General features: G+C 40.2%; 1 protein-coding gene across 1 annotated transcript; it reads right to left on the bottom strand.

The window, feature by feature from the left end:
* Positions 1-1,031: 1,031 nt before the first annotated feature.
* Positions 1,032-14,874, bottom strand: NPY5R (neuropeptide Y receptor Y5). The gene is made up of 2 exons (XM_004266150.4): positions 14,539-14,874; positions 1,032-2,706 (listed from the first exon to the last, which is right to left on the bottom strand). The coding sequence occupies exon 2, from the start codon at positions 2,695-2,697 to the stop codon at positions 1,357-1,359; it is 1,341 nt and encodes a 446-aa protein (XP_004266198.2). The 5' UTR covers positions 2,698-2,706; positions 14,539-14,874; the 3' UTR covers positions 1,032-1,356.
* Between the last annotated feature and the right edge of the window lie 11,995 nt (positions 14,875-26,869).

Genomic DNA, 26,869 nt, shown 5'->3' with positions numbered 1-26,869 from the left:
AATAGACCATACATTCTACAACACACGGAGAAGCTGATGGAACAGAGAGACCAGGCAAGACAGTTACCTCTCACCTGGAGCTGGGCAGGAGTCAGCAGAGGACACGTGGGGACCAGCGCCATCTTCTGCTTCCCCTATGTGTAGGCCTTGCCTAGGGAAGCAGGAGAGGCCCGAAAAAAAGCCCCCGTAGAGAGTCTGGACTTTCAATTGACTAAACAACGACCAGAGTTTCCTACTGTTTGAAAACTTAACCGGTTTCTTGTTTTGCTCAGTTGTTTTCCCTTATGAACAGGAATCCATACAGGAGACGGTTAAATCAGAGAAAGGAACTGAAGACAGCATTATTATTTTGCACATCTGAGCCTCATGTGAAAACATTCATTATTTTCAGGGACTTAGTTCTATAAAAAACTGACTAAAACAAATAAAAAGCTCCACTTGAAAAGACTGACCTCAATCTAGTAAGATAGCATATGAGACCTCAGTACTGAAATGGCATAAAGTATATTAATCATTCTACATCTTGGCCAAAAAAATTAACTAAACTTTTTTTCCCCCTGTAGACACTTCAAGTATTCTTTACAATTATTTAATACTTGGAAATATAGATACCATTTATATTTCAAATTTTAGAATATAAAAGATGTATATGAAACAATCTTTGATAGCTTAATGTCATGGTATAAGTCTAGAAAAGATTTAAAATCTATTTTTATTTGATAAATTAACTGTGTATTACTAGGATAGTGGGGAATAAATTGACAATTTGACCAATCATCAATAATAGGATATAAAAATTTTCCTTTAGAGGTTCTAAAACTGTACCCAATGTTGACATTTAATTTATGACTTAGGCATATATCTGTCACTTAGTTATGGTTTGCTGGTCATATTAAAGTTTTCTGTATTGTCAGAAACTATTAAGAAATCTGTGAGGTAAAAATGAAGATTATTAGATGTTCCTCATACCTAAAATTAAATGTCTTAGGAGAAATGGTTTTGCTTATAATTTTGAACAAAAAATACTGAGATGGTTAAATATGACTTTTATTTTAAACAAGAACTTACAATTCATTGGTTTACAGGACAAGCTGAAATGGAAGGTAATATAACTACTCTTTAAAATGAAATTACAGATTGGATTGACAATGACTTTATACAACTAAACGAATTTATCATATTATAACATGTTAAAATTATCTTCCATATATTAGGAACTGATATCCAAATCCAGAGTTCTTACACATAAATTAAATTCTGTAAGTTAACAAAATTTGTTGATTATACATATACAGTCACTGTGAATATATTTTAGATGATCCCCATACTTGTACTTTCCTTGGAAAACATTGAGAATTATGACATATGAAGACAGCGTATAAGGGACCTTAAGTCGGCTTTGATCCCATTATTAAGAAATCCATATAGAATTGGATTAAGACAGCAGGACATCATGCCTAGCAAGTGACAGATGCAATACACCAACTTGAAATGCCTGTTTGAAATCAGGCTATCGTTAAAATCGGTCACCACATGGAAAAGGTGCAGAGGCATCCAGCTCACTGCAAACACTAGTATCAAGATGGTCAGTCTGTAGAACACACTTCGAGATCTTTTTTTTAATCTCATGATAGAACAGTTTACTCTCATCTCATGAACATCTGAGTTTTCTTCCGGTTTCACCTCAAAGCAAGTGGGGACCCCTGGTATAAACTTACGGGATGAAGGGGGCTGACTTTTCCCAGAGCCCGAGTGTTCTGGAAGCCTTCTTGAGCGGTTCTCTGGAGGAGGTCTCGCCGGAGCAGGCAGCACGCATGCCGTCTTCTTGCTGTACCTCCTTCTGTGCTTTCTGATGAACGAATAGCTCCATTTCCGGCTGCTGGAGACCCTCACCTGAGGCCCACTCTTTTTGGAAGGATGGAGAGTTAAGTTGATCATCTCATTTTCTTCTAGTTGGTTTTCTTGGTTGGACAATCCACAGCTTATACTCCTGCAGACACTGGTATGACTTACAGTTAGACAAACTAAGGGCAGAATATACTGAACGAGCAATAAAGAGATAGTGAAAGCAATTCGGTATGCATCGGATGGCCATGACTCGACACATAAATACCTGCTGCTGAGCAACGCTGAACCAAATGTCTCCTGAAGTTCCACAAGGCTGTGAAACACTGGGAGGGGAGAACACATTGCAAAGCCTAGTGTCCAGACAGTAGCGATCAGGAAATAGCCATGGTTTGCTGTTAAATGATTAGATACAGGATGCTTTATCATATGATACCTGACGATGGCGATAGATATTAAAATTAAAGTGGAAACCAGAACTGTCACACATTGAAGGAAAGGCATAATATGACACATGACCCTGCCAAACATCCACTGATCCAGCAAGACAGAGGTCAGTGTGAAAGGCGAGCAAAACAGCACGACCAAGATATCGGAGAAGGCCAGATTCCCAATGAGGAAGTTGACCGTTGTCTTCTGATTTCGCTTCCTCATGAGAGCCATTAAAATAAGTAGATTCCCCATAAAACCAAGAAGACTTACAAACGTATAGAGTCCAATCAGAAAATACTGCAAGTCATCGACACTGCTTTTGTAGTCATCCCAGACTGGGAAGTCAGAATTCCGAGTGGCAGAAGTATTGTTCTCTGCAGCAAGTGTCTTGTTATAATAATCCTTGAGCTCTGAAGCCATATTATTCTCCTGCTTGGAATAAAAAGACATTAGTTAGCAACTCGAAAAACAACTCCATGACTACTATAAATTAATCCATTGAGAAGGAAACATTATACCATGTGTTCCCATTACCTTATTCATTTACTAAAAAGTTTAGGGAAGTCTTTAACTGGCAACAAGTACAGTGTAAATGTCAACCAATAACAATTACAGTAAGTGTAAATCTATCATCACTTCTATGGTGTGTTGACTCGTGTTAAAATAGCAGAACTTTTTTTTTTTAATTTATGTATAAATAATGTAAGGGACAGAAAAGACAAATGTGGATAAGAACTTCAAGATTATAATAGCTAATTAATATTGTTCTCCAGTCAAGGTACCTGATACATGTTGTAGTCATATAATCTTACCTTAAACATTCCTTCCTCTCTTACATCAATCAAGGTCAAACTTAAAAGTCACCTGCCCTAAAGTGTTCCTTCATCTGTTCAACTGGAACCTTTTGGAACCTCCATGTATTTCTGTTTATAGCTGTCTGATGCTACATGACACAATTTGCTTTGCACTGCAATTATAATAAAAATCAGTATACCTTATTTATGTATAAGCAATGGAAAAGTGAAACTGTGTTTTACTCACTCTGGTATCTACCATAAAACATGGCACAGTAACTTCACCATGGAAAGTGTTAAATAAATATATGTGGGAAAATGAAAAATTCAAACAAAAATAAATATTTATGGGGAAATGAGAAATTCAAACAAAAAGCTAATATCCTAAATATATCCAGTTCATATAATCTTCAGATTTGAGCTTCTCAAGTGTAGAAACACTATTCCATGACCTACATGTATAGAGTAGGCACTCAATAAATGTTTATCACATGGTACTGTTGACTATGTGAACACAATTGGATGGCAAAATCATTTCATGACTAATTCTCAGTCCTCTGAGAGGTGCAGATTACCATGAATTAAACCACTAAGCAGCTGGCTACTGGTGTTTTTAAAAACAAAATTTACCTGTTTATTTTTTAATTTAAAAATTGAAAGTAGATTTCAGCATTAAAAAGATTAAATAAATTCATATTTTTTAAGGAAGATAACACGGCATAAAGTTAAATGTAGAAGTGATACTAATATAACATCCCATAATAAGTTTTTTCACCTCAAGGAAATTAATAATGTAATATTAATACCACAATGATATTACTTTTATTTTTACTTTTTTTTAATTGGAGTATAATTGCTTTACAATGTTGTCTTACTTTCTGCTGTACAGTGAAGTGAATCAGATATATGTATACATATATCCCCTCCCTCTTGGACCTCCCTCCCACCCCCCCCATCCCACCCAACCAGGTCATCACAGAGCACCGAGCTGAGCTCCCTGTGCTAGCAGTTTCCCACTAGCTATCTAGTTTACACATGGAAGTGTATTTATGTCAAACCTAATCTCCCAATTCATCCCACTCTCCCCTTCCCCCTCTGTGTCCACATGTCTGTTCTCTACCTCTGTGTTTCGATTCCTGCCCTGCAAATAGGTTCATCTGTACTATTTTTCAAGATTCCACATATATGCGTTAAGACACAATATTTGTTTTTCTCTTTCTGACTTACTGACTTACAGCACCATTTATTAAAGAGGCTGTCTTTTTTCCGTTGTATATTCTTGCCTTCTTTGTCATAGATTAGGTGACCATAGGTGTGTGGGTTTATCTCTGGGCTTTCTATCCTGTACCATTGATCTATATTTCTGTTTTTGTGCCAGTACCATATTGTCTTGATTACTGTAGCTTTGTAGTATAGTCTGAAGCCAGGGAGCCTGATTCCTCCAGCTCTGTTTTTCTTTCTCAACACTGTTTTGTCTATTCGGGGTCTTTTGTGTTTCCACACAGATTGTAAAATTTTTTGTTCTAATTCTGTGAAAAATGGCACTGGTAATTTGATAGGGATTGCACTGAACCTGTAGATTGCTTTGGGTAGTATAGTCGTTTTCACAATATTGATTCTTCCATCCAGGAGCATGGTATCTATCTCCATCTGTTAGTGTCATCTTTGATTTGTGTCATCAGTGTTTTATAGTTTTCTGAGTATAGGTCTTTTGCTTCCTTAAGTAGGTTTATTCCCAGGTATTTTATTCTTTTTGTTGCAGTGGTAAATGGGAGTGTTTCCTTAATTTCTCTTTTTGATCTTTCACTGTTAGTGTATAGGAATGCAAGAGATTTCTGTGCATTAATTTTGTATTCCTGCAACCTTACCAAATTCATTGATTAGTTCTAGTAGTTTTCTGGTGACATCTTTAGGATCTTCTATGTATAGTATCTTGTCATCGGCAAATAGTGACAGTTTTACTTCTTTTTTTCCAATTTGTATTCCTTTTATTTCTTTTTCTTCTCTGATTGCTGTGGCTAAGACTTCCAAAAGTATGTTGAATAATAGTGGCAAGAGTGGAAATCCTTGACTTGTTCCTTATCTTAGAGGAAATACTTTCAGTTTTTCATCGTTGAGAATGATGTTTGCTGTGGGTTTGTCATTTATGGCTTTTATTATGTTGAGGTAGGTTCCCTCTATGCCCACTTTCTGTAGAGTTTTTATCATAAATGTTTGTTGATTTTTGTCAAAAGCTTTTTCTGCATCTATTGAGATGATCATATGGTTTTTATTCTTTGTTTATGTGGTGTATCACATTGATTGATTTCTATATATTGAAGAATCCTTGCATCCCTGGGATAAATCCCACTTGATCATGATGTATGATCCTTTTAATGTGGTGTTGGAATCTGTTTGCTAGTATCTTGTTGAGGAAGTTTGCATCTATGTTCATCAGTGATATTGGCCTGTAATTTTCTTTTTTGTGTGATATCTTTGTCTGGTTTTCGTATCAGGGTGATGGTGGCCTTGTAGAATGAGTTTGAGAGTCTGCAATTTTTTGGAAGAGTTTGAGTAGGTTAGGTGTTATCTCTTCTCTAAATGTTTGATAGAATTTGCCTGTGAAGCCATCTGGTCCTTGACTTTTGTTTGTTGATTTTTAATTACAGTTTCACTTTCATTACTTGCGATCAGTCTGTTTGTATTTTCTAATTCTTCCTGGTTCAGTCTTGGAAAGTTGTACCTTTCCAAGAATTTGTCCATTTCTTCCAGACTGTCCATTTTATTGGCATGTAGTTGCTTGTAGTAGCTCTTATGACCCTTTGTATTTCTGTGGTGTCAGTTGTAACTTTCTTTTTTCATTTCTAATTTTATTGATTTGACTTCTCTCTCTGTTTTTCTTGATGATTCTGGCTAAAAGTTTATCAATTATGTTATCTTCTTGAAGAACCAACTTTTAGTTTTATTGATCTTTGCTATTGTCTCTTCATTTCTATTTCATTTATTTCTGCTCTGATCTTTATGATTTCTTTCCTTCTACTAATTTTGGGTTTTTCCTTATCTCTTGTAACAGTCTTTATCTTAAAGTCTATTTTATCTGATATGAGTATTACTACTCCAGCTTTATTGTTATTTCCATTTGCATGGAATATTTTTTACCATCCCCTCACTTTCAGTCTGTATGTGTCCTTAGGTCTGAAGTGGGTCTCTTGTAGACAGCATATATATGGGTCTTGTTTTTGTACCCTTTCAGCCAGTCTATGTCTTTTGGTTGGAGCATTAAACGTTCTACATTGAAGATGATTATTGATATGTATGTCCCTATTACCGTTTTCTTAATTGATTTGTGTTTGTTTTTGTGGGTCTTTTTCTTCTTTTGTGTTTCCCGCCTAGAGAAATTCCTTTAGCATTTGTTATAAAGCTGGTTTGGTGGTGCTGAATTCTCCTAGCTTTTGCTTGTCTGTAAAGCTTTTGATTTCTCCATCAAATCTGAATGAGATGCATGCTGGTAGAGTAATCTTGGTTGTAGATTTTTCTCTTTCATCACTTTAAATATATCCTGCCACTCCCTTCTGGCCTGAAGAGTTTTTGCTGAAAAATCAGCTGATAACCTTATGGGGATTCCCTTGTATGTTATTTGTTGCTTTTCCCTTGGTGCTTTTTATATATTTTCTTTGAATTTAAATTTTGTTAGTTTGATTAATATGTGTCTTGGTGTGTTTCTTCTAGGGTTTATCCTGTATGGGACTCTTTGCACTTCCTGGACTTGGGTGGCGATTTCCTATCCCATGTTAGGGAAGTTTCGACTATAATCTCTTCAAATATTTTCTCAGACCCTTTCTCTTTCTCTTCTTCTTCTGGGACCCTAGTAATTTGAATGTCGGTGCATTTAATGTTTTCCCAGAGGTCTCTGAGACTGTCCTCAATTCTTTCCATTCTTTTTTCTTTATTCTGCTCCTCTGCAGTTATTTCCACCAGTCTACATTCCAGCTCACTTATTTGCTCTTCTCCCTCAGTTATTCTACTATTGATTCCTTCTAGTGTATTTTTCACTTCAGTTATTGTGTTGTTCATCACTTTTTGTTTGTTCTTTAGTTCTTCTAGGTCCTTGTTAAACATTTCTTGTATTTTCTCAATGCGTGCCTCCATTCTATTTCCAAGATTTTGTGTCATTTTTACTATCATTACTCCGAATTCTTTTTCAGGTAGGTTGCCTATTTCCTCTTCATTTATTTTTTCTTGTAGGTTTTTACCTTGCTCCTTCGTCTGTAACATATTTTTTTGTCGTTTCATTTTTTTTTTTTTTTTGATGGGTAGGGCTGTATACCTGTCTTACTGGTTGTTTGGCCTGAAGCATGCAGCACTATAATTTACAAGCAGTTGGGCAGAGCCGGGTTGGTGCCGATATGAGGACCTCTGGGAGACCTCAGTCTGATTAATATTCCCTGGGATCTGAGGTTCTCTGTTAGTCCAGCAGTTTGAACTCAGTGCTCCCATCACAGGAATTCAGGCCCTATCCTCGGCCTGGGAACCAAGCTACCACAAGTCGTGCAGCATAGCAAAAGAAAAGAAAAGAAAAGAAAAGAAAAAAGAAGCAGTACAATAACAAAGAATAAAAAATAAAATAAAATTAGAAAAATAAAAAATATATTAGGAAAAATAAAAATATAAGTGAAACAACTACACCAAGGTAAAACAGAACAACAACAGAAAAAAAAAAAAAAAAGTGGGGGGAACAAGCCCAAAGGAGCAGAACAGTAACAAATTATAAAGAGTAAAATAAAATTAGAAAAATAAAAAACTTATCAGAAAAAATAAAAATATAAACGAATTAACAACAAGGTAAAACAGAACCACAACCTAAAAAAAAAAAAAAGGCCAGAAAAAGCTTGGGCTGTGTGGGGTGGAGCTTAGGTTCGGGGTGGAGCTTAGGCGGGGGCGGGGGGGGGGGGGTTAGGGCGGAGGTCAGGGCCCAGGCTCAGGACCTGGGCTGCTGGGAAAGGTGTGCTTTGGATTGCAGAGTTCCGAGGTAAGGCACTGGGTGGGGGGGGGCGGGGGCGGGGCTTAGGCTCAGCGTGGCGGGAGTGAGCCTCAGAGGGCAGAGGTTTAGTCCCGGGACCTCAGCAGGCTTTCTGGGGCCCAGGCACTCCCTTCTGTTCCTCCGCTCTTCCAAGGGTCTCCCCCATCCCCGTTCATCCCCTGACTGTGGGTGGGCCCTTCTGGGCGTGGGAACCCCTTCCCGCCCCTAGCCGCCCCTCAGGGGCACCAGTCCTGTCCATCCGGCCTTTACTTTTCCTCCCCGCTCGCTCCCACTCCCACAGGACCCACGCGGCTCGAGGGGTCCCAGTGGGCAGATCAGGCTCGGGACCTCAGCAAGCTCCCTGGGGCCCAAGTGGGCAGGGGGAACTGGCCGCATGCCCTTCCGATCTTCTGCCCTCCCGAGGGTCTCCCCCGTTCCCCTCTGGGCGTGGGAACCCCTCCCCTCCCCCAGCTGCCCCTCAAGGGTGCCGGTCCCATCCTGCCTCAAGTTCTCCTCCCCCCTCCCTCCCCACCTCATCCTACCCAGTCGCTCGGGGGGTCCTCCCGTCCCCTTAGGTGTCTGTGGTCCCCCACCAGGGCCTGGTAGGTGCCCTAGTTGTGCGGAGACATGAACTCTGCATCCCCTCAGTCCACTCTCTTGACTCTGCTGATATTACTTATTTACTGGTATATATTAGAGATTTGACAGTATTGCCTAATGAAGTACACAACTGCCTATAATATATCAAGAAGAGGCAAAAGGAATGCTTTCTCCCCTTTAAAAAAAGCAAGCACCTCCAGTTTTTTTTTTTTGCGGTACGCGGGCCTCTCACTGTTGTGGCCTCTCCCGTTGCGGAGCACAGGCTCCGGACGTGCAGGCTCAGTGGCCATGGCTCATGGGCCCAGCCGCTCCGCGGCATGTGGGATCTTCCCGAAACGAGGCACGAACCCGTGTCCCCTGCATCGGCAGGCAGACTCTCAACCACTGCGCCACCAGGGACACCCAGCACTTACATTTTTTTAAACAAGAATATCCTACAGCATACTCAGGACAACAACAGTTTGTTAATTCTGATGAGTATACCTTGTTATAGAGATCCTGATATATATATATATATATCTTAAAAAGGCATTTTCACTACATATCAATGTAGGTTTATCAACCTGTTTTTAGATCTATAGTTGGGTAATTATACTTAAAACTATAAAAATACATATATATTTAAATTAATAGTAAACCTTATTATCTTCAATTTATAAGGGAAGTATAGGTCCTGGTCCAATAAATTTCCAAGTAGAAAATGTTACTGTATACACACATTCATCATAAATAACTTTAAGTTTATATATAGCAATTTTCAAATAGGATGATATAAGCATTTTTGTGCTATAAGAAAATTTAGAAGTGTAAGTTTTTCACAATTTCTATAACTGATTTTATATTGATTGAATTTCTGAAAGCTAATTATCAATATATTCCTTTAAAGATAAATGAATTCAAAAGCTCAGGATCTTATTGACTTATTCTTAGGCTCTAACCAACAATTTACATTGATGTTGCCTCAAGTTGAAAAAGATAACTGGTACCAAACTGACTCACCAGGGTTACTGATTCATCCCACTCATCATATTCCCAGTCAATGGCCTTCCTGCTGCTCCCCTGGACAGCTCAGTGAGCTCCTAATCAGGGAAGCCCAGACTGGCTTTCTTGTCTCATTTCCTGAGATCCGATAACCCCCTGGCTCCATCTCGCTTGTTCATAACCCTCTTTACACTCATAATCTGTACAAGCTGTTTGTTACCATGATCCTTGTATACATATATATATCTTATTCTTCTCTGGACTCACTTTTTGGAAACAATCCTTTTTTGTTATACTTCAGTAGTTACTGATTGCCTCCCCTACGACCAAGGCAAGGACACGGTAGAAACTGGGCAGTCGATTCTATAATGGTTTTGTGCTTTCTTGGGACATGTAACTATCGGATGACATTCCTGAGAGTAAAATATTACTGTTCCCAATTTGTTTATTTTTTGTTTTGTTTTTGTTTTTGCGGTACGCGAGTCTCTCACTGTTGTGGCCTCTCCCGCTGCGGAGAACAGGCTCCAGACGCGCAGGCTCAGCGGCCATGGCTCACGGGCCTAGTTGCTCTGCGGCATGTGGGATCTTCCCGGGCCGGGGCACGAACCCGTGTTCCCTGCATCGGCAGGTGGACTCTCAACCACTTCGCCACCAGAGAAGCCCACTGTTCTCAATTTGAAGTAAGAGGATATGCAGCACAATTGATGGTAATAGAAAGAATGTGGTTTTGAGTCTAAAACTCAGAGTGCCTCCAATGCATGGTCAGTTCTCTCTGCTGGACTCTAATGCAGAGAAGGAAAAATGTTTTAATTATGTTCATAATTTTAATGATGCTTAATAGAGTATGTTGCACATAGTGGATGCTAAGTAAGTATCTGTTACTTAATAATTTTAGAAAAGTAGTTTAATTTTTCCAGCTTTAAAATAACAGAAATGAATCATCCTGGGAATATGGGCAAATTCAGGGTAAAGTATAACTATATGTGTATATATGTATATATATATATATATATGTGTGTGTGTGTGTGTATGTCTGTACATATATACATATACTAGAACCACTGAAAGTAGACAAGCTTTCAGATGCTCCCAAAATGAAATGAAGAGTACCTATATAAACAACTGTGATGATTTACCACTTTACAATTTTAAATTACAAGCAGGCCTCATTTTATAGTTCTTCACTTTATTTCACTTATTGTGTTTTTTACCAATTGAAGGTTTGGGACAATCCTGTGTAGAGCAAGTATATCAGCACCATTTTTCTAACAGCATTTGCTCACTTCATGTCTCTGTGTCACACTTCAGTAATTCTCTTGATATTTCAAATTTTTCATTATTATTTTATTTGTTATGTTGATATGTGATCAGTGATCTCTGATGTACTATTGTACTATTGTAATAGTACTATTGTAATAGTACTATTGTAATGTTTGGGGCACCACAAACTTCCCCACGTAAGATGACAACTTAACCCGTAAATGTTGTGTGTGTTCTGACTGCTCCACTGACTGGCCATGCCCCCATCTCTCTCCCTCTCCTTGAGCCTCCCTGTTCCCCCCCACCCCCCCCACCGAGACAAACAATATTGCAGTCAGGCCAGTTGTTAATCCTACAATGGCCTCTAAGTGTTGAAATGAAAGGAAGAGTTTCACATCTCTCACTTTAAATCAAAAGCTAGAAATGATTTAGCTCAGTAAGCAAGGCACGTCAGAAGCCGAGATAGGCTGAAAGCTAAGCCTCTTGCACCAAACAGTTAGCCAAGTTGTGAATGCAAAGGAACAGTTCTTGAAGGAAATTAAAAGTGCTACTCCAGTGAATACATGAGTGATAAGAAAGAGCAACAGCCTTATTGCTGATACGGAGGAAGTTTTAGTGGTCTGGATAAAAGATCAAAGTGACAACATTCCCTTAATCCAAAGCCTTATCCAGAGCCAGACCCCAACTCTCTTCAATTCTGTAAAGGCTGAGAGAGGTGAGGAAGCTGTAGAAGAAAAGTCTGACGCTAGCAGAGGTTCATGAGATTTAAGGAAAGAAGCCGTTTCCGTAACAGAAAAGTGCAAGGTGAAGCAGCAAGTGCTGATATACAAGCTACATTAAGTTATCCAGAAACTCTAGCTAAGGTATTTCTGAAGGTGGATACACAAAAGAACAGATTTTCAATGTAGACTAAACAGTCTTATATTGGAAGATGCCATCTAGGACTTTCATAGCTAGAGAGGAGAAGTTGATAACTGGCTTCAAAGCTTCAAAGGACAGGCTGATCCTGTTGTTAGGGGCTAATGCAGCCAGTGACTTTACGTTGAGCCAAAGCTCATTTACTATTCCAAAAATCCTAAGGCCTTTAAGAATTATGCTCAATCTACTCTACCTGTGCTCTATATATAGAACAACAAAGCCTGGATAATAGCACATCTATTGACAATAGGGTTTACTGAATATTTTAAGCTCACTGTTGAGACCTACTGCTCAGAAAAAAGGATTCCTTTCAAAATAGTACTGCTCCTTGACAGTGCACCTGGTCAACCAAAAACTCTGACGAAGATGTAAGAGATTAATGTTGTTTTCTTGCCCGCTAACACAACATCCATTCTGCAGCCCATAGATCAAGGAGAAATTTCGACTTTCAAGTCTTAATATTTAAGAAACACATTTTTGTAAGGCTTGAGCTGCCATAGACAGCGATTCTTCTGAAGGATTTGGGCAGAGTCAATTGAAAAACTTCTGGAAAGGATTCACCATTCTAGATGCCATTAAGAATATTTGTGATTCATGAGAACAGGTCAACATATCAGCATGACCACGGGTTTGGAAGAAGTTGATTTCAACCCTCATGGATGACTTTGAGGGGTCAAGACTTCAGAGGAGGAAGGAACTGCAGATGTGGTGGAAACAGCAAGAGAACTAGAATTAGACATGGAGCCTGAAGATGGGACTGAACTGCTGCAATCTCATGATAAAATTTTAACGGGTGAGGAGTTGCTTCTTATGGATGAACTTAGAAAGTGGTTTCTTGAGATGGAATCTTCTCAAGAAGATCCATCTTGAGATGGTAGAAATGCTGTGAAGATTGCTGAAATGACAACAGAGGTTTAAGAAAAGGAGAAAAAGCACAGAGGATTTCTTTCCTTCAACTTAGGGCTTCACGTCTTTTTTTCCTGAAAAGTACAATAAGGAAGCCTATAATGGAAATGTAAAATCTCTTTAATAATGATCTGTTTTGCAACAAGTGTCATAATGAACGTTGTACAATTTTATGCAACATATTTTATACATAATAAAAAATAATGTTAAATGTGAACTTCAGCTCAGCTCACCAGAGAAATTATGAAATAGAGAATGTTTTTAAAATGAAATATTATTTTAGAAGAAATCTGATACTGACTGTGTGAAACCTTTGTGGTGCCTGATTACGAGATTTCATTTTTCCCTTTTATATCTAGTTTTAACCCCTCTACCCTCAGAATTCCTAGGCTGAAACACCAAACTTTAATCCTCAGAGTAAAAGTGAAAAAAAAAATTTCCTGGTTAAACTGTGGTGACTGTTTTTAAAAAAGCAATGTCTTGTAAAGACATTGCAACTTTGCTATACTGTAATTGTTTATAAAAATTGATCTATATGTGACACCAACAGAAATGAAATCTCGTGAATAGACTTTAAGTATGTTGACTAGATAGTTCTTCAAAAAGAACTGCATGAACTCAGAGGACTATGAAGGATTGCGCGTATACATTTAAGTAAGGTCCCTTTGTTAGGCTCTTTACCTGCCTTAATGTAAATGCACATCTTTCATCTCAAAAAAGATGCCAATCACACAAAAGAATAAAATCCATGTAATTTTTTTCCCCTCCGGCAATGATAACATATCAACTATTGCCTACTTTGCTGTGATCCTGGAACAATGGCGAGATTCCACGTTCGAAAATATTCCCACGATTTATTTTTAAAGCCAGAATCTGGCAAAATTCAAATCGGAAAGAAATACTGCTCCGCTCAGCTGATAAACACGCAGGCACAGCCACCCTCTCTTCCCATTTCTAACACTAGTTTCTCTTCCCTTGAGAAATCTGAAATTTAAAATTTCATTCGGGCTGCAAATTCCGCTGAGAGCGCCTTAGGCAATTTCCACGGTCTGTCATAAAGTCTCTGGGCTTCGATCCAACGCGGTCGTTCGGTCCCTTTAAAAGGTAACCGAAAGGTCCGCAAGCTCGGGGATGAATTCCCGGGGTCGGAAGTCGAGGCGCAGGGATGTGTCCCCGGAGCGCAGACCGGGGCGCGCTGCCTCGGGGTCCCGGGCATCAGCGGGCGGCGGGGCAGGTGCTCGACGCCCCGGGACCCCAGCCTCGGACGCCGCCGGGCCGCCGCGGGCTCGCCCTCCCCGGAGGCTGCGTCCTCCCCGCCCCGGCTCCGGCGGGACCCCCGACACGACCCCCGACACTCTCCTCCGGCTCAGCTCCGCGCGCCCACCCGGGGAGCTCCTGCGCCGCAGGGAGCCCCGCCGGGTCCCTCCGCTCTCCCTCCGCGCCGCGAAGTCGCCCGGACCCCCGCTTCCAGCCCCGGCCCTTCCCGTACCTCGGGGCGCCCCGGCTCCCGGGATCGCGGCCGCTCCTGCGCCCGGTGGCGGCGGGGACGGGGGCAGGCTGCGCCCGGGCACACGACTGCTCCCCGAGCCCGCCCAGGGCTCCCCCTACCTTCGCGTGGGCCGGGGAGAGGCGGCAGCCCCCAGCACCCCGTCTCCCGGGCCGGGCCCGCCGAGGCCGCGCAGGGAAGTCGGGGTCCGCGGCCGGCGTGGGCGCCCGGGGAACGCCGCAAGGCCCAGGTTTTCTCTTTGTTCGAAAAATAATAATAAAAACCAAACCAAAGCAGCGCGCTGGTCTTTCTCGCACCTTCCGGAGGGCGGCGGGGGGCCGCCTGACCTGCGGGGACGCTGGGACGCGGAGTGGCGGAGGCGCTCGGGCGCAGTAGGCACGGGGTTCTGCGGGAGCCGCGGGGACCAGGCGTGGGCGTGGGGCCCGGGGCCCGGGAGGCTGGAGCGAGCCCACGCTTCCCAGGCTGCGCGTGTCAGCTAAAGAAGGCTGGGATGAAAAGAGTTATCATAGGTTAAAAAAGTCCCAAGCAAAGAGAACTTGTCCTCCTTTTCTGCTCAACGTGATTTCCATCTCCAGGGCGTCCAAATCTGTATCGCGCAGGTTTGCCTTATTTTTAGTTATTAGTTGTCAGGTGCTTAATGCTTTTCTGTGTGTGTGAATGTGTGTGTGTGTGTGTGTGTGTGTGTGTGTGTGTGTGTGTGTGTGTGTGTTTGCGTGCGCGCGTGCGCGTGAGAGAGGGAGGCAGGGAGAGAGAAGAGGCCAGAGAGATTGGGATGAAACCGTGTACAAGCCCCTGGGTCCCTGTCTTTTGAAGTAAAAGGCTTTTGCTTTAGTCTCTGGAGCCTCCCTTGAATCTCTAAAGGCTGCTCCAGAGTTAATGATTGGGAACGTGAACATGCAGAAACAAAGAACAGCTGTTGGGTGGAGAAACTGGTGACAATTTAGACCATAAACCAGCCACAGCAAAATCACCGAACTCCCAGTTTCCTGAAAGATACAGATAAAGGCTCCGCACATATTCCTCAGTTGTTTTTACAGGAAGCAGATCCCCAGATGAAAACTGCTGAGCACAAGCCCTTAGACCCTAGACCGGTTGAAACCAGAAGGTTGATGATGCTTGAAACCTCACCTTGATGCTAACCAATCCAAGAACTGTGCATGAGCTGAGCATACACCCTGCCGCCCCCTCCTTCACACTGCGTTGAAACCCCTTCCCCGAAAGCCATCGGGGAGTTGGGGTCTTCTGAGCATGAACTGCCCGGTCCCCTTGCTTGGCGCCTGCAGTAAACGCTGCGGTTTCCTTCACCACAGCCCAGTGTCAGTAGATTGGCTTATAGCCGAGACTGAGAAGGGGTGTGTTTATTGTACACTTTAAAACTAAAGACGGCTATGTGACAGTCACAGCATCGTGTGTGTGGTGATGAGTGCACTCCTGTGAGACTAGCCCACTCTAAACTACAGAAGACTGTATCCCTTGGAAGTGATACTACTTGTAAATCTAATTTCTGGGGGCAGTAAATGCTAGCTGTTACCCCAGAAGCCAGAGAAAAAATTCCTGTGGCCCTTTTCTGCTGAATTTTAGTATTTGATACTCAGGGGACCTGGATAGATTGTTGTTGTATCAGCCAGAGTCATCCAAGAGCTTTAAATACCCAAGTATATAAACTTCCTATTTCATTCATTCCTGTTTTAGCACAATAGGCATTTTGAGAAGGCCCTGGGATTCTGCAGTGGGTGAAGGGAAAGATGGAAGTGTCAAGAAGCAGTGCCTGGGGAGAAAAGAAAGCTTGGTTCTTAGACTTTCTTAACTCCAGCATCTGTACAGTAAAGCACCACACCTACCACATAAATTTCTACCCTCCCATACCCTGTACAGTTACAATACACGCCTACTTCTAGGACATATTGGCTTTAAAAAACTTTCAAATGAACCCCATTGTGACTATTGTTTGGGAGGGGGAAATTTCCCCCTGTCCCCTCCCGGAGTTCTTGTGGCTGGACTAATAATAAAATGGACACAAGACAGATTAACAGGAGAAAAATAAACAAATTTTAATTCATATGCATGGAGGTCTGATAGAAATGAGACCTCAGAAGTGGCCAAAGCAAGCAGCTTTTACAGTTTTTAGACAAAGAAACAATAAATTTGTGAGGAATTGACAGGACAAGGGAATTTAGGCTTTGGGTGCTTAATTAGTAAGGAATCTCAACAGAGTTTGGGCTTGGGGTAGTAAAGTAAAGAAGTAACACGCTTTGTTTATACAGGCTTCTCTCTCTGCCAAATTCCAGATCTCTGGTAGTGAGGGTGTCCTTCCACCTCCAGATGCACGGACAGCCCCTTTCACATGGGATATTTCTTTGCTGCCTTCAGAGAGACAGAACGGAGGGTCAGAGTGTCCCTATTGCACTGGTCATTTCTTTCTTTTTTTTTTTTTTTCTTTTTTGCGGTACGCGGGCCTCTCACTGTTGTGGCCTCTCCCGTTGCGGAGCACAGGCTCTGGACGCGGGCCTCTCACTGTTGTGGCCTCTCCCGTTGCGGAGCACAGGCTCTGGACGCGCAGGCTCAGTGGCCATGGCTCACGGGCCCAGCCGCTCCGCGGCATGTGGGATCTTCCCAGACCAGAGCACGAACCCGTGTCCCCAGCATCGGCAGGCAGACTCTCAACCACTGCGCCACCAGGGAAGCCCCTATTTCTTAAGTAGCTTTAATTCGAAGTAGCCAATGGCATATTTTGGGGTGGCCCACTCTGAGCCCTAACACTAGCTTCTAAAAACAAATACAACTAGGCTATGCTACAAGCTTTTGTATATTAAAAATACAAGATGAATTGTATTTTTTTCTTTTCTGCCAATTTGGGTTTTTTCTTTCGATGATATGCATTTAGGTTTGAAGTAACTATCATTATTAGAGTAAAAGTAAAAGGCCAGCATGTTTTTGAGATGAAGATTTTGGTTAACCCACCATTTCTCTTCTCAGCACACACACAACCACGCAAGCCTCAAAAGGGCAGTCCGGATTTCTTCTTTAAATACACGCTTGCTATACGTGGAGTGAACACATTGTTAGGATTTTTTTTTTTTGAAAAAATTGTCAAGTTGAAAAATTCCAACAATATGCTACGTAAAGAAGAAAATAAGAAGATAACTGTGCTTTTATCTTCAAATTTCCCAGGAGGGATTCAAGACTCATCATTACTCTTTATAGAACATAATAATTTCGTTTCTAGTTGATGGAGTGACATTCAAACAGAGGAAGTACCACCACGGGAACAAAAATAGGAACGTCCACCTCTGCTCTATGTATTTTTTCCTCTCACTATTTGCAAAATGCTCATTTGGGAAATTAAGTTGGGTTTTATGTGTGTTACAAAATTAAACTGGCTATTTTCCAGTTCTCGTAGTTCTTTATCAATTATGGAAGGAAGCATATCTATAAAGGTAAAACTTAAAATCGATAGGTAACTCCTAAGACAAATTATCGACTAATAAAACACTCTCCAGACACTGCCTGGGGTAACATTTCTCTGAGGAATGTCTGTTGTTTTTATCAAAGTTATTACTGCATTTTAATAACAGCTACCATTTGTGGAGGCCAGTTACTAAAGTGCTTTGATGTAATCTCAAATGATATGTGATCTCGAATATTAGTTATAGTGGGAGTGAATAAACTAAAGAAAATATTACTTTAGTTGTTGCATTCTTTTCCTCTGAAGATTTTTGTTATATTCACGAAGAGTAAACATTTCTTTGTCCGTTGTTTCTACCGTGATAGATTTGAATCTTTAATTCTTAAAAGATATGGAGAGGGCCATCTCTGTGTGTTACAAATATTTTTATGATACTCATTGCTGCATTGATTTCTTTGGAATCATAATAATTTGTTATATAATCAATATTCGGGACTTAAAACAAGGAACTAACTTATAATTGTGAAATACAAGCAGTTTTTTAAGTAACAGAAGATATTTTTAAAAAATAAGTTAACCTAAAGTATTTGCGTGCATAGAGTCATTTTTTCCAGGGAATTCAATCATAATTTTGAAGTGCTAAGGGAGAACTATAAACATTTCATTGTCTTCTTCTGACCAACACTGTGGTACTTGAGCAAAACTTTATCTTTCTCTTTGATGCCCTAATGATTAAAGCATTCATTATAAAGCAGTGACTGATTCCAGTTCTTTTTCTAAAGTAATTTTTCACGTTAAAAATATATACACACTTATGTGTGATACCCACGTATATAGTTATATAATCACATATCACATACGTATTTGTATAATGGTCGTTTGTCAGAACACCTGGATTGCAGCCAGGTTTTATCCCAAATTAATGGTGTGTCTTTAGACAAAGCACTTGATCTTTTTAGTCCTTACTTTCTTTGTCTGTAAAACAAAATATTTTGACTAGCAGATCTGGAGCCCCCTTTTAGCTCTGAAAACCTATGACCTTATGCCATTAACAAGCACATATTACAGATATATGGGTAGAAAAATAACTTTTTTGGATCTTCAGAAAAATTTGATGGTGACAAACATTGTTTGTTTCCCCTCCATATTAGGGGAAAAAAAGAAGAAAGAAATATTGTTGACAAAGTTTCCCACCATTAGTGTACATTCTTTTCCCTGAAGCTAGTAGTAACTATATAATGATATTTAATTCATTCTTTTTAAAAGTTGTGGGTGTCTTAAAGCAAATCATTCTATATCTAATTACATTATTTTAAATTTTTATTACAAAATATATAAAGGAAGAGAACATGGATTCCTTTGGAGACACAATATTCTATCATACAATTTCATACATAGGTCATCTATTCTTCCCTTCTGTAGGTTAAAACTCCACACAAAAAGTGTAGTTGATAAATATCACCTCAATATCATCTTAAGATAAATTTCCATTTCTTAGCTAATTTTTCAAGGTTAAAAAATTAAATCTAGTTATAAAGCTAAATATAGCTTTGCTATATTTAAGTGGAAATGAAAGGGAAACAGTTTATTTATTTTTGGTATGTCAGTTTGTTTTTAATAGTCTTTAAAAAGGATGTTTAGAGAACTGTTCAAAGCATAAGTTCAGAATCAAAAGCGGATATGGTTGAATAATATACTCCTTAAAACTGCATCTGTTACCATATTCTTACTCTTATGCTCATAGGTAATTCACGTTTTAAAAGTATGTTATTCAGCAGGTAGAAAAATATATGAGACATATTCTCTACTAGACATTACATGCATTTTCATAGGCAGTGAAGTCCATTACTCAAGCTTACACTGAATGGGGAAAGAGAATTCAACACATAAGAAAATCCAAAAATATAAGAATCAAGAGAAGTATAATAGTAATATGTATAAATATGTACATGTGTTATGCATATGTATAAAAATAACAATAATCCATCATAGCTACAAGTGCTAAAGATATTTTTTAATGTTTGAGATGAACAAATGGGCTTGATTTGTGATGTTTATAATTTATATAGTCCTATCCTATTTCTTTTTCTTCAATCCCTCAACAAAACTGTTTTCAGTATCTTATGATATGCCAGATATTATTCTAGGCTCTAAGCTTTAAGAGGTGAAAAAAAAAATCACTGCCTTCCAGAGATCCCAGTGTAGCTGTGCAAATACATAACTGACTGCAATATAGTGTGATAAATTCTGTGTTAGAAATAAACTCAGAGACCAGTAGGAATAAAAATAGGAATATAAATACAAACTCAGCCTGTGGGGTGATCTGGGGAGATGGACAGATAGACATTAGAGAGGGCTTTGTAGTTGAGAAGATACTTGAACTGAAGTTTGAAGAATTGGTGAAAGTTAAACCAGCAGATGGAGGGGATGGGCAAGTAAGAAGTGGGGGGAAACATGAAGGTGATAGAGAGTAATATTCAGAGACCTGCAGGTAGTTCAGTTTGAATGAAGTCCATGTGGAAATGGGTAGAGGATGCTACTGAAAAGTTGGTTCACAAGGACATTGTTTGCACTTTTCCTGAAGGATCTGGAGAGCAACTAGATGATTTAAGCTGGGCGGTGACATCACTGGATGACCGTGACAGCAGTTGGTGGCAGAGAGACCATTGAGTAGAGAATTAGCTAGAGCTTGATGGATATAAAAGAACACATTTGAGAGATATTATGCTGTGAATTCAGTGGGAATGTGTGACCGATTCCCAACTGACCCAATGAATTTGAGACCAGTTGAATTTTAGAGTGTGAGAGAGGGAAATACTGGGATGATTCTCAGGTTCCGGCTTGAGGGGTAGAGATGACGACACTGGTTTGTATCGGTTCCACCAGCTGTGAAGCACCTTTGCCAAGGAAACCTAGGAGAGGTCCGCACTCTACATGGAGATTTAAGGTTACAAATGTACAAGCGTGTCAGTGATGGCAGAGGGTATGATTATGTTTGAAAGTGAAAAAAAGGAGAAGATTAAGAATGAGGTCTCTGGTAAACTTGGGAATTTCAGGGCTGATCAGGGAAGAGACAGGATCACGAAAGGCAGGACACACAAGTTTTATTTGGGTGGTCCTGGACAGGCTTGCATGACAGGGAAGTTTCTCCCAGAAAGAGACCTTCCAGAGACAGTAGTATGAGCTACCATTCAGAAGGGGGATGGGACAAGGGAATCCCCGGGGAGGAGAAAACAGAGGGAGTCTTAGCGTCTAGGGGACACCACTCAGTGGCAAGGTGGGGAGACTTGGGTCAGAGAGCTCTGAAGGGCAGCGTCAGGTAGGTGTCTTTTATGGCTACAGGATTTGTCTTATCCATGGTTAGCAGATGTTTGGCGCAGTTTCTCAGAGTGTATAAAGTAGGTAGGCTCTAAATAACTAAAACTATATTTATTTGGACTGCATATAAAGCAATTAGATTTGTGAGAATTTGAGGTTGATGCAGTCTGGCATTTGTGTCCTGCCAACTGTGAAGAGGTAAACAATATGGGGACCATTTGAGGCTAATACACAGGGGCCACCTCTGGCCGATTGATTTTAACAGTATCCTAGGAAGCAAATCACCTAAGGAGGAGATGGAGACAGCAGATCCTTGGGAAGAAGACAGAAACAGCCAGTAAGGAAAGAAAACCATCTGAAATGTAGTTAGTGAGGTCAAAGGAAAAGAAGGTTCCAGGAGAGGATGGTCAAGAGAGTCAAATGCAACATGAAGAATTAAAGTCTGAATTGTATCCACCGGTTTAGTCATTGTTTTCCCCGGCAGAAGCAGGTTCCAGTGGGCCATATGAGAAGCAATGAGAGGACAGGGAATGTGCCTTATTCTTGGAGCAGCGACCAGGACAGAGAAGGCAGCTAGAGAAGCTGTGACAAGGGTGAGGGAGTTACAGTGAGGAAGAGTGAGCAATTTTGTCTTGCTGTTTTTGTTTTCAGTGTTGGGCCAAGAAAAATGAATTGTCAAATAAACAGGTATTTTTGTTATGGTATCGTTGTGTAAAAAACTTCCCAGAACTTAATGGAAAACCAAAAACTCATGGACTCTATGCTCATGGATTGAGTGGGTCAGCACCTCAGGAGAGCACGACGACGATGGCTTGTCTCTGTCACATGACATTTGGGGCATCAGCTGGGAAAACTCAGTGGGCTGGTGCAACTCAGTGCCTGGAGACTGGGTCAGCTGGGCTGGAGGATCCGTTGCCAAACTGAGGGACATGAAAGGGAACAAATACCCTATGGCTAATGGCATTATTTCATTCTTTTTTACGGCTGAGTAGTATTCCACCGCATATATGTACCACATCTTCTTTATCCTTATATCTGTCTGTGAACATTTAGGTTGCTTCCATGTCTTGGTTATTGTAAATAGTGCTGCTATCACACTGGGATGCATGTATCTTTTGAAATTATGGTTTTCTCTGGTTATATGCCCAGGAGTGGGATTGCAGGATCATATGGTAGCTCTATTTTTGCAATGCAGATGGACCTAGAGATTATCACACTAAGTGAAGTAAGCCACACAGAGAAAGACAAATATCATATGATATCACTTATATGTGGAATCTAAAAAAAAGAATGATACAACTGAACTTATTTACACAACAGAAATTGGCCCACAGACATAGAAAACAAATTTCCCAAAGGGGAAAGGGGGTTAGGGATAAATTAGGAGTTTGGGGTTAACACATGCATACTACTGTATATAAAATAGATAAAACAGATAATCAACAAGGACCTACTATGTAGCACAGGGAATGATGCTCAACATTTTGTAATAACCTGTAAGGGAAAGTATTCTGAAAACATATATATATCTCTCTGAATCACTTTACTGTATACCTGAAACTAACATAACATTGTAAATCAACTATATTTCAGTAAAAAAAAAAAAAATACCCTATGGTTTTTACTCCCTTCAGAAGGAAGGAGGAGTCCACTGAGGCTGAGGGTATGAGGTGGAGGGCTGGGGAGAGGGGTGGCTATTTGAAATATCTTCTAAGAGGAAAGGAATTGGGAGTCATCCAAGCCTGAGAATTTCTGAGTGACATTGAAGGCTCAACTGAGGGCTTGAATTTGTAGTTGCAATAATCTGCACAGTTGAGTAATTTCCACCAACATACTGCAGCTAAGCAGTCTCTTAGGATGAGAAGGATCGGGTTATACCACAGACCATATTTGGCTATATAACCTCTTTCTAGATTTATATGTATCTGGAGAAAGAAAAGCAACAGCTAGACCTTAAATAAAGGGATGAATAAAGGATAGTTACCTAAGCAAAATGATACCCGGCAACACTTCTCACCACCTCTGTGCCCATCTGTCATATTATTTAGGTGCACATAAGGAATCTTTCTCCTGTCTTTGGGAAATATTGTCCCATCTCAGGATGGGAAATAGCTTTACATCATGGGGCCAAGTCTGATCTGCTGATGTTGAGATGGGGTCTAATGTCAACCCTGAGATTTCAGGGCTGGGGTGGAGGTGGGTGGAGGTGGGCAGTATGTTTGTCATGGATGAAGGAAGGTCAGTGATGGCATTCATACTTGCCCTTCTCACCAGCTAGCTATGCCTACACCTAAGAAGGGAGTGATAATAATTATAGTCAAAAATAATAATAGCAAAGGTCTTTCCATTATACCATGCAAGAAATACATAACATTATACATTTGTTGAATGTCTAAAGGGTGTCAAACAGGATGAAATCTGCAGGAAAATGTTTGAATATTTACTAAGTAATTTTAAGATCCTGGTCGTATGGAATCTGTTCTGACAGAGTTGTATAACAAAAGCTCTAAATTTGTAGCCTATGTAACCAAATGAGAACTTTCTTGAAGTGCATTCCCATTTTAAATCAAGAGCGAATCCATAAATAGTATTTGGTGTCTTCTACACAAGGAAGATAATTGAATTGTCTATATACTTGTATACTAACATTTTAACTAAATTAATTGTCACTTTTTTCTGCTAACTTAATTCTCTCAAAAAGACAGTTGAATAAAGTGATCGTATTGACTATCTGATTGTACTAACCAATTTAGTCAAAGCTCTTTACCTACTGTATTTTATTGGTCCTAAGATGAGGGCTTTTAAAAACATTTAAATTCTTTAACTTTAAGATTCATTTACAATTGACTGTATGTCATTGCTTTACTGGAAGGATTTTCTCTTTGTTGGTGGTCCATAAAATAACATTGAGGCTTACATTCTATGGCATCGTAGATTCAAAGAAATGCCGTAGGTAAGTCACTGAAAGAGGGAAAAATTGACACTTCATTAATTCCTAGAATAACATACTTCGTAGTAAGTTCTACCTTGATGGAATTTCCTCCTAATCAATATCAGCTACATTTTAGTTTTCACATGTGTTAATGACTATCAGGGTTTTTCTGAATGATAATTTGTGGTAATTTTCATGAATCAAGGCCTAACAGCATTTCAGGAACTTTAACCCTTGCAGCAGAAATTCATCAGGAGACCAGTAAGTTAATTACAGCTGATAAATTCCAGCAGTAAATATAGTGATAAATAATTTTATCTAGCCAATTATTGAAGCATGGAATTTAAAGGGCCAGACCATAAAGTTGTCCCATTTTTTATATGATAAAACTAAGATCTACAGAGATTTAAGGAGTAGATCCTATTCCTTTGTTTAAATGACAGAACAAACCTATTGCCCATCAGAACATGAGAATAAGTCTTTAGTTTAATTCTCTGGCTGCTGTGAAATTTCAGAAGGAAATACACAAGATGCAGAAAAATTCTCTCTCTCTAGCAAAGGTGAGGTTTTATCTAGCTTGAATCCCAAATAGGAAAGTATGCAACTGACTGTTCACTTAAGAGTAGAAAAAAAAAGATCTTTAACACACATATTCTTTTAAACACATCTTCTGAGGAATTCAGATTATTCTTTAACACATATTTTCTGAGCAACTCATGTTACTTTGTTTATTTCAAATCTTCCATTAGATTACATTATACAAGGATCTTATGTTGTATTTGGTTATTATACTATGCTTAAGTTTTCTAGTTTACACATTGGAAAGAGTCTTTAGTAAATGATAGTCCTAGAGAATTGTATAAATTCGCTGTTTTTGTTCAGCATTTCAAAACTTCCCTTTATATCACAAAATTTGACACAGAAAAAAAGTCTTTGAGAGCAATGATCTTTCAAAGATTGGTATTTGTTATTAATGTCTCAGGAATACAGCTTTAGGGACTTCCCTGGTGGTACAGTGGTTAAGAATCCATCTGCCAATGCAGGGGACAGGGGTTCGATCCCTGGTCCGGGAAGATCCCACATGCCGCAGAGCAACTAAGCTCGTGCACCACAACTACTGAGCCTGCGCTCTAGAGTCTGCAAGCCACAACCTCTGAGCCCGTGTGCCACAGCTACTGAAGCCCGTGCGCCTAGAGCCCGTGCTCCTCAACAAGAGAAGCCACCACAATGAAAAGCCCGCGCACCACAAGGAAAAGTAGCCCCCGCTCGCCGCAACTAGAGAAAGGCCACGCACAGCAAGGAAGACCCAACGCAGCCAAAAATAAATTAATTAATTAAAAAAAAAAAGAATACAGCTTTGTAAATTGGACTTGGGGGGTACTTTATAAAAATTAATAAGATGACAAAATACAATGGCCACAGTAATTCAGGTATTCTTGCAGACATGCTTTTATTAGTATTTTTGGAAAACACAGAAAGGAAAGTGTCTTTTAATGAGTCCAAATTATATTCTTAAGTCCAAAATATTTGCTGATATAGCAAAAACGTTTACCTAAAAATGTATTCTTTTCAGAGAATTAAATTATTTCATTTGTAATTCTTGCAGCAGACTAAAAAGAGCCAATTAGATGATGAAGACCTTGGGCTAAATTTGCTTCTATGAACAGAATGTGACTTAAGGGATAAACAGAGAGTGAATAGAAACCTAAATGAGTTATTGCTCTTTAAATAACTGAAATTCCTAAATTATGTTTTATATTTTCATCCTTGGTTAAAAAAAGAAAAAGAAAAAATATATGTGCCATTTTACTATTCCTTAATCACTAGTGGGCTTTTAAAAAATATATGCTCATATATATTGTTAGAGTGCATTTATTACCTGACTGTGATATATCGATTCTTGGTCATAATCCCTTTCCAACTTTACAAAAATATACCTAATTACAAATATTTTAGAAACCTTTCCCGGCGGGGGGGGGGGGCGGGGAACAACAGAGATTGTGTACATCATAATTTATATAAATGAATGAGTTAGAGTTTCTACTGAGCTTTAAATAGTATTTATTCAGTCTAATAACTAGAAAAATAAAACATTTTTCAACGAAGTTCAAGTAATTCCATTTGTCTCAGAATTTTGTTCTGCTTTTAGTTTGAAGACAGATTGCCATCATGGTTGTTATGTAATGAAACTTGTATGCATCTCGCAGGCAGTGTCCTGTATCTTTATTAGGAAGACTCTTTATTACTTGAAAGTTTGATTTGGAAGAAGCTGTATTCATCTACATCAGTAATCACTCTGTGTGTGTGTGTGTGTGTGTGTGTGTGTGTGTGTGTGTTACACAACTTTGGCTTTTCGAAGTAGAGTAGAAGTATGTAAAACACCTGAGGGCAGTGTATCAGCAATTAGCTTGAACCATCAGGCACCAGGATGGCTTTGCACCGTCAACGTGCTCTGTGTACATTCTGTTCTTTTATTCCTTCATATTGCTCTGTACGGTAGTAGATTAAGTACCGAGGAAATGGCACTGACTCTTCCTGACCCGCAAGAAAATGTTCCTCTTCTCGTGCTTTCCTGAAAGGAGCAGCTCGGTGCCGGGAAAAAATCTGCCTCAACGCATTTTTCTAGCGGAGAGAAAGAAGGACTTAAAAAAAAAAAAGCCCCTTCCATCTTATCGGAGATTCGCTACTTTTGCTTCTTTAAGGTCTTCTCTTTGTTCACTGCTAAAAAGGAAAAACTTCTGGCTCCGGCGTGAGAAACCTCCGGACGTCACAGGAGAGGCTAGGCACGCACGAGCGGCGCAGTCGCGGTGGGCTTCGCGTCCCCTTCCCCGGAGCTGGGTTTCGCGCCGCTGCCCGCACCGCCGGCTCAGCCTCCGCCGCGAGGTGGCACCGACAGCCAGCGACGGCGCGCGGGCGCGACCTTAGCCCGGCGCAGCGCCTCCCTCCTGGCCCCGCCGAGCGCAGAGCGCGC

Source organism: Orcinus orca, chromosome 4 (assembly GCF_937001465.1).
Source record: "Orcinus orca chromosome 4, mOrcOrc1.1, whole genome shotgun sequence".
Classification (NCBI taxonomy): domain Eukaryota; kingdom Metazoa; phylum Chordata; class Mammalia; order Artiodactyla; family Delphinidae; genus Orcinus; species Orcinus orca.
The sequence above is the reverse complement of the archived record's forward strand: the minus strand, read 5'-3'. Positions and strand labels throughout refer to the sequence as shown.

What these genes read in the sequence shown, in the direction of transcription:
- NPY5R (XM_004266150.4), bottom strand. Translation starts at nt 2,697, where the DNA reads ATGGCTTCAGAGCTCAAGGATTATTATAACAAGACACTTGCTGCAGAG.